We start from the raw sequence: 8,985 nt of genomic DNA, 5'->3' as shown, positions 1-8,985 counted from the left end.
CTGCTGATTGGTGGTTAAAGCGCTTGGGTTTTGCTTCCGGGTCTTAGGCTTTGGCCCCGGGAGCAGAGGATTCTGGGGGCCGAGAGTGGCAATGGTATCTGTGTGATCTGCGGAGGTGGTCAGACCTCGGCTAAGGTGAGCTGCAGGACAAGGTGTTTCTTCTGCGGGTGGGAAAGGAAAGGTGGGGTCGGAGTCCGCGGCGGGCGGAGGAGCTCCGGAGCAGTAGTCAGGGCTGGTGAGTGCGAAGCTCTTGGGCCCACTACAAAGAAAGCGGCGCCAGGGCAGCTTTGCCTATGGCTTAGGTGGGCCCGGGGTACTCCCACCGTCTTCCCCCACGGGTGAAAAGACAGCGAGTTCCTGGTGACAGCCTAAGGGAGCGCTCCCGAGATACCGAATCGCGAGGTGTGCCGGACGCGGAGGCACCTAGCAGCAGGCAACCCTGTTTCTCCCTCTCTGGACACACGCCTTTACCCTTTATGAAAATCAAGAGAGGTATACCTCTCAAAATCTTTCCATTTCCTTGTTCTTTTGATAGGAGTGGGAGACTATTGTTTTTCCGACGCTAATGGGATTTAGCGATTGTGCCAGGTGGTAGGTACTGTTGGTTACCCAGAGCTGAACGTAACATACAGAATGTGTTCCTGATTTTTTGGTTATTAGAATCCTTTGGGAGTGAGTTTCCTGTCTTCTGAGCGTCTCTTAAATTATAACCTTAAAAGGGCTGATTTATATTGTGATGACTTACAGGAGAAAATCAACAAATGGTTGTTAAAATTTTGCCCATGTAACTGTCATTGAATTTTAGCACACTTACCTCTTGGACACTAAGTTTGTCAGTGATTTTTAAATTTTGTTTTGATTAACTTATTTGTTGTTCTGTGAAGTTTAGAAAAGATGCAAATCTTGGAAGCTTGGGGGAATGTGGTTGAGAATTCTTAAAACTTAAGAGGTGAAACTGTATATTACAAGAAATTGAGCATGTCATGTCCCATAATTCCAGTAATTCTAAAAGGAATATCCCCATTCCACCGATGACAGAAACAAGTTAGGGGACTTGCCCAAGACCAGGCAGCCAGGAGAACAACAGGATCACAAACTTAGATCCTCATGACAGAATTTTTTGTAGTAGTAACTATCTGCAAAGCTATATTCCTTGTTTACCCCTTAGGCCATAGTTTGTTTCTTTCGAACTTGTGTATAGAAAGATTATGCAATTTTGGAGGGATGAGTTTTGAAATTATTTCACAAGGGTAGATATTGATGAATAAATTTATGAATTCTATTGGGAATAACTTAATACTGTTTTTCTTCAGAGCATAAAAGATGACAACAGCAGCCAGGCCGACTTTTGAACCTGCAAGAGGTGGAAGAGGAAAAGGAGAAGGTGATTTGAGCCAACTCTCAAAGCAGTATTCAAGCAGAGATCTTCCCTCTCATACAAAGATAAAATACAGGTAATAAAGACTTTCCAAAGACCACATCTGTTAAATGGCGTGATCATGATATATGATCAAGTTTGAGTTATGCATGTAACTTAGGTTATCTATTTTTAAAGGAATAGAATGCAACAGAGGGCTTAACAATAAAATTATGCCATATGATTTTTAAAGTGCTACTAACATTCCTTCAGCAGAAATTGCTATTAACTAGGAATTTCCATATGTGGAGGGAAGAGTACCTAATATTACCTCAGAGAAACTATGCACTTTCAGCACAAGTTAGTGGGATAAATGTTATACTGTAACAAGCTCTTGAGTCTATGTAATGGGAACAAAAATTAAGGACATTTTAATCAATCTGCAACCATATTAAGGAAAGTATGTGATTTGTTTGGGGCTTCTTAAAATATTGGAAATATCATAAGTACTAGTTAGTAACCTTCAGATTAGGTTATTATCTTGTCCTCTTCTTTGTTTTATGTTTGAGGGACAAAATTGTACTTGTGAATTGAATTGTCTTCTATTCACATATGATTTTTGTTTTCTTGGGCTTGGACAGGTCGTAACATTTTGTCCTGATTTGTTTCCACTTTAGACAAACTACTCAGGATGCCCCTGAAGAGGTTCGTAACCGGGACTTCAGGAGGGAGTTGGAAGAAAGAGAGAGAGCTGCTGCACGAGAAAAAAATAGAGATCGTCCAACCCGAGGTATCAACCCTGTCCCAAACATTTGTCTCCTAAAATTATATTGTCCATGGTTTTTCTTTCATGTAGTAATTAGAAAGGGTTCGTATTTTTGTGAGCTTTACTTCCTTAAATAATGAGAGATAATGAGGTTTATTCCAATTTCATCTTTTTATCCTTCTATAATAGAAGGAACAGGGTGATCTGGAGATATTCAGCAGCCATCATTTTATTTCAAACCAAAAGTTTTAACTCATTAGAGCAGCCGGGCCCCAGGATTTCTGTCTGAGAGATTTTATGTTTTCAGACAGGTAGTGATGCGTGCCTGTATTCCTAGCAACTCTGGAGGCTGAGGCAGGTAAATTTCAAGTTTCAGGCCAACCTCAGCAAAATAACAAAAAGGGCTGGGAATATAGCTCAGTTGTAAAGGGCCCTGAGTTCGATTCCCAGTACCACCACTCTCATCCCCCCCAAAAAAGAGATTTAATGTTTTCAGTTTATATAAACTTCACCCTGAATTTCCTGAGGTTGCAGTTCTAATATTAAAATCAATCCTTTTATTAATATATTTAATTATTTACCATCAATATTTACCAAAGACTTATTTGCCAGTCACAATAGGTGATCCCTGATGGCATGATGCTTTGAATATGGATTCTTTATACCTATAGGTCCTTAAAACATTATAAGAAATGCAGCACTTGTTTCACTAAGTTAAATAATGTGTGTTTTCCACCAGAACATACAACCTCCTCTTCAGTGTCAAAGAAGCCTCGGCTAGATCAGATTCCAGCTGCCAACCTTGATGCAGATGATCCTCTAACAGATGTAAGTTTTGTTTTCTTTCATTTGAGTATTTTTCTTTGCCGAGGGTTCAAGAACAAGTTTGATATCTAGAGAACTCACTATGAAAGCAGTCTATTAAAGAATATGCCTTCCTCCAGAAGAATTCTTTATTTTAAACCCTAGAGTTGAGCTTCTGTTTTTATATACACAGGGCACACATTGGGCTCTCTGGAAACATTCCCTGTAGTTATACCCTAGGGCCTTTCCTCATTAGCTATGATCAGATGTATTATGCACATGCTGGTTCCCTCTGTGTTTAGGGAGGAAAGTAATCTAAGCAGAATTTTTTAAAAGTTAGCATATCAATTAAAATTTAGTGGGACTCCATAGTCAGTAGTTTGTGCTCTTCTACAAAACATAAAAAAAATGAGTGGCCTTTCATAGATAAGATGTAATCATACACATATGTCAGCAATTAATTCTAGAGCTGACTGATTAAGTTATAGTCATTAAAACAAGAAGCTCAGTTATAAGTGTGATTTAATTATTATTCATCTGAAATTATTTTATTGTGGAATTTAATGCTGTTTTTTGCATGTCTGATCATCCTTACTTAATAGCTTAAAATTGCTATAAGTTACATACTATCATTTTGTCTCTCCTAGAGTGAACCCTGTACATACCTACTGTATTTCATCATGAGGTGTTCCTTTTTCTAATTTTAGCCATGTAAATTTGAAAGGTACTTTATTAGGAGTTGACATTTTAGGAAGTATTCTAAGCTTTTTGTGAGACTTTTATTTATTTGGTTGGTTTTTATTTTAATCATAATATTCAAGTGCAGTTATTTTCCCACTAGGAAAATTAATTCTGTCCCAAAAATATGGTAAATATAGTTTTTAAGGGACAAAAATTAACATTGTGCATTTTCCCTCCAACATCATGGATAATTACTGCTTTTTACTGTTTTTAGGAGGAAGATGAAGATTTTGAAGAGGAGAGTGATGATGATGATACTGCAGCTCTCCTTGCAGAACTAGAAAAAATTAAAAAAGAAAGAGCAGAAGAGCAGGCCAGGAAGGTAAAAATCTAAGGGTTAAGTATTTATATATTCCATCTTCACATGCTATAATAGGAATATTTTTTATTCAAATAATATCTTCTTATATTAGAAATTTTCCTTACCATGTGTAAATATTATGGCACCTGAAGTCCTATAAATCTAGTTATTTTTATGACATTTTAAAGATCCTGATTATGTTGGAAATTCTAAACAGTTCAGGCATGCTGAATAATACTCCTCAACTTGCTCATATTTACTTGTTTGTTCTTTGTTCAATAGACATTTAGTTAGTGTTAAGTATCCGAAGAACCAACATGATTAAGATTAGTCTACAAATTTGTCTCTCGTCTCCTGCCTAGACACTTGTGAGGCAACCTGTCAATAGATTTTATACACAATCTATGCCAAGTTATCATACTCTTGTATACCCAGTCTTTTCAGTTATACAGTGGGAGAAAAGAATGCTTACCTCAAAAATTAAGAGATGAAACTGAGGAGGCAAGCAGGAGTCCAAGCATTGGCAGTTTGTAAACCAGTGTTAAAGGAATTCAATTTTGTTCTAAAGGATGAGAAGCCAGTAGAGTTTAGCAGTAGATTGGTAAGAGTGCATATGCATTTTGGAAAGATTACTCTGGCAAAAGTATAGAAGATGGATTGGAAATAATTGAGTGAGGAGGTTATTTCAATACTCCTTATGGGTAATGAAGAGAATCTTAACTTACATGATAGAAGTTGGGATTGGTAGAAATGAACAGGTGCTGGGAAAGCTCTCAAGGAGGAGAATTGACCAAATAAAGTGAGTGATTGGTTGTGGAAGCAAAGATGACACCCACCACACACACAGTCTTAGTATATATTGGTGCCATATAGTAATACATGGAAAGCAGAAAAATGGATATGTTTAGGCAGAGGGAAAAAAACATGAATTCTATTTTGAACATGGTGAATTTGATACATTAGAAGACATTCAAGTAAAGATGTCTGCACCCATTTTCAGCCAGAGTAGTGCAGCTTTTTTTATGGATGTCAGTGTAGATTTCATTTGAGCCGTGGGTTATGTTTTTAAAAATAAAAAGCAAGGGGGCAGGTGAATGGGGGAGAGAAGACACTGATAAAGGTTAATGATAAGAATCTTGGGAAGTAGATTTGTAAAGTCCATGTTAGTCAGAAGGGTCAGGGAAATTTTCAGGAAAAAAAAATAATATGAGATAGTCTTAGAATTCAGATTGGAAGAAGAAAAGATTTTTTTTGTTGGTGATGGCAGTGGTAGTTTTGTGGGTTCTTTTGTTTGTTTGAATGCTACGAATCGAACCCAGGGCCTCAAACATGCTAGACAAGCACTCTACTTCCAGTCCCAAGAAAATTATTTGCAAATAAACTTCTCATTAAAGTTTGACATAGGAAAGCATAATTCCTATTAATAGCTTATAGTTTTTATCTAATGTTTAAAAATAAATATCAAGAACATTACCAATATCACTCGTCTGCCACTAGAGGGCAGTTGTTCCAAATTCTTTGAGGTTCGCTATTCTCTGTATCTAGACTGAAAGAACTTTAAATGCTTTTGGTTGATGTTTAGGCAGGATAAATATTTTAGATGAAAGATATGGGAGATTCATCTAATCTCTTTGTGAAAAATGACAATTTTATCCCCCTAAGTCCCTGTTTTTTCATTGTATAAACTGTTTTTTGAGGTATCTCAAAGTAACATTTTCAAATTAACCTATGTCAGGGTTAGTACACTTTGTGTAAAAGGTCAGATACTAAGTATTTTGAACTGCCTTGTCATCAGCCTGTGCATCCTCTGTTGCAACTGCTCTGCTGTTGTGGCACAAAAGCAGCCTATGCTCCAATAAAATTTCATTCTCATAAATAGCAAGAAAGAGATTGTTTAGATTTGATCTGCAGGCTATCTTACTGCTACCTTTTGTGCTTAATATTTGATGGAAGAAGTTGGTGCTTTTTTCCCCTCCAGTGCTGTATGTGACAATCAAGTAACCAAAGGAAATAATATTGCAAATATTAAAAGACTGGAATCTTATATGTTAACACATTATTATTATAAATTTCATATGTTATATACTTGAGCTCCTAATTTTTATAGCATCTCAAAGAAATGTCTTTTCACTTTTAGCATCCATGTTATTTGTTAAAAATAAATAGGTAATTTTTAGAAAGCTATTTATGTTCTAATCTTCCAGGGGATGGTTCCTGACTTGCTTAAGATCTGGTCCAAAGCAGTTTTTCTGTTTATTTTCCTAAAAATCTCACCTGCCAGTTATTTGTCCTGATAAAAATGAAATGCATTGTTTATATTTGCATATTAAAATGAACAATCAGTAACATGTATGGAAAATTGGATTAATTTTAAAGTAACTTCTGAGCAATTGTTTTTTTCCCTTGATCTACTAAGTTAACAATTTCTGTCATCCTCAAAATACAACAAAATGGGATTTTTATTTGGTTTAAGATAATATGTTTCAGGTAAATCTAGAAGTTGCAGCTAAAGATTTGGACACTTTATGTTCCTGGTTCTGAAAATGAAACTGCAGGTGATTTGAGTTTGAAGCTAAAATAAAATGAAAACAATGTTATAACTAGTGAATGATAAGAGGTATAAAAATAGAAAGTGGATGACAATAAATCCTAAAAACAAAGTGGATACACTTCAGGAATGTTGTATATGGTTGTTTGTCTTATTTTAGGAGTTACTCCTTAGATATTAATAATAATTTTATCATTAATCCTAGAGATGTAAGCTTACATTGTTAGTAATTTAAAATGGAAGTATTTTTATCAGTTTGTCTGTGGCCCTTTAAATAGCTTTGCTAAATGTCTTTTTTATGTTTAAAATGTTCTTAAATTATAAATGTAAAACAAAATTTAAAGTAATTCGTTTTATATGTTCTTCAAAAGAAAACAGACTTAAATATGCATCACAAAGCTTTTCAGAATTGGGAGATACTTATGACTATATGATAGCAAGTATGAAATATTTATAATAAAGATGCCAGATTGTTTTTTTTTCATGAGCTTTTCTGTTATCTTAAGAATCAAAATAGAAAGAAAACTACCTTGATGCATATCTTTCCTCTTTAAACAATGCTAACAGTCTCTCTCTTTTTTTCTTTAATGAGCTAATATAAGAAAATTGCATCTTCCTCTTTCATTGCCAGGAACAAGAACAAAAAGCTGAAGAAGAGAGAATTCGTATGGAGAACATTCTGAGTGGAAACCCTCTTCTTAATCTCACTGGCCCTTCCCAGCCTCAGGCCAACTTCAAAGTTAAAAGAAGGTACTATAAGTAATGGGTTAGAATTCTATATACAGATTATGAGTTGGATAGCAAAGTATATTATGTAATGCTTCTAAAACTCCGCCTTCCACTGATATTTTTCTCTCTCTAATTTTCGAGTAATAAAAGAAAGAAAATAAAATTTTCAGCAGATATTTATAACCAGCTACATATCGAATAATGATCTAAACACTAGGGTAAGAGTAATGAACTAAGCAGTCTTAGGAACCTTACAAAGCTTATGTATATTAGGTACGTGTATCCTTGGTCCCCAAGACTGCTCTTTACATTCAGATATTCACTAGAAGGATTCAGGGGACTTAGTTATAATTATATTCATGGCTAACATAGAAAAGATATGAAACCAGGTTGGTTTTTTGTTTGTTTGTTTTGTATTTGGTACCAAGGATTAAACTTGGGGGCACTGAGCCACATCCCCAGCCCTATTTTATATTTTATTTAGAGACAGGATCTTGCTGAGTTGCTTAGCATCTCGCTTTTGCTGAGGCTGGCTTTAAACTCACTGTTCTCCTGTCTCAGCCTCCCGAGCCACTGGGATTGCAGGACTTATGAATTAAGTATTACTTTGTTCTTTTGTTGTATCAAATGATGTGCATGTTGAACATCTTTCTGTGTAATGACTAAGCTTTACAATGCACATGGTATTCTTGTCTCCTAATAAAAACATTATAAGGCATTTTATTTTCATTTTTCCTTTCAGGTGGGATGACGATGTTGTGTTCAAGAACTGCGCAAAAGGTGTAGATGATCAAAAGAAAGACAAAAGATTTGTAAACGATACACTTCGATCTGAATTTCACAAAAAATTCATGGAGAAATATATTAAGTAGTACAGTTTTATGTGCTTAATTAAAGACTGTAAAATGTAAAGGATCATTTTGATGTTTTTTTTTTCCTTTTCCGCCGTCTAAATGGTATATAATAGACTTCCCTAATTTTAAGTTCCAAAGTATCTTTTTCTTTATTGAGACCTTATTGATAATGGACTTGGGAATAGGTTTAACTCCGTTTCTATTCTCTGAATGTTTTCAATCATGTTTTTTTTTTTTAATATGGGAAAAAAGAACCTGCTTGTAATAAATGATTTTAATCTAAATAACTGAATCTGTGTCCCCAGCTTTTTATTGTGATGTATGCAGCTTATAAAATGTTGCATCATGTTTTTCAAAAAAATTATATGTTGTTTCTTTATGCATTAAATTTTTCCTTTATTCCCTTCACTGGTTTAAAATCTATGTGCTTCTGCTTTGTAACTCAAGTTTCTTTCACCAAAGAAAAAAGTTAATTCTTAATCATTTAGGAGTTCTTAATATTTTTGACATGTGTTTTTAAGAGTATGATGAAAGATTAAAGGGATTCCATTTTGGACCACATGTTGGAATAGAAGTGTCGTCAATTAGTAAGTGGCACCCCAGGTTTACATCTAGGAAGGCACAAAGTACCTCACTTGTGCAGGTACTCATTTCTTTTCTTTTGGCCATGACAGGAGCTCTAAGTATTCCAAGAAAAGCGTATGGCACTCACTTTGTCCTGGATGCTGAACTGCTATGTTTCTCTTGAATGAGCTAAGAGTTTGGATGTATAGTTTATGCAAAGCTGAGGAGTTCCAAATCAAACATAAAACTTTTGGAAATAGAATTTGTTATGTTGGAGGCCATATCTGTAGAAGTGGGAGAGAGAGATAGCTAGTCCTTACT

The 8,985-nt window shown here is 35.3% G+C and overlaps 1 protein-coding gene across 1 annotated transcript; it reads left to right on the top strand.

Annotated features, from left to right (window-relative positions):
• The first annotated feature begins 1 nt into the window (after position 1).
• On the top strand, positions 2-8,158 carry Cwc15 (CWC15 spliceosome associated protein). Its single transcript, XM_078046890.1, has 7 exons — positions 2-135; positions 1,314-1,454; positions 2,035-2,147; positions 2,863-2,951; positions 3,883-3,990; positions 7,149-7,267; positions 7,989-8,158. Exons 2-7 carry the CDS (start codon positions 1,324-1,326, stop codon positions 8,116-8,118), a joined length of 690 nt encoding a protein of 229 aa, XP_077903016.1. The 5' UTR covers positions 2-135; positions 1,314-1,323; the 3' UTR covers positions 8,119-8,158.
• Positions 8,159-8,985: the final 827 nt, after the last annotated feature.

The sequence above is a fragment of the Ictidomys tridecemlineatus genome, chromosome 4 (assembly GCF_052094955.1).
Source record: "Ictidomys tridecemlineatus isolate mIctTri1 chromosome 4, mIctTri1.hap1, whole genome shotgun sequence".
In the NCBI taxonomy this organism is placed as follows: Eukaryota; Metazoa; Chordata; class Mammalia; order Rodentia; family Sciuridae; genus Ictidomys; species Ictidomys tridecemlineatus.
Note: the sequence above shows the minus strand (reverse complement) of the source record. Positions and strands in the feature narration are given on the sequence as shown.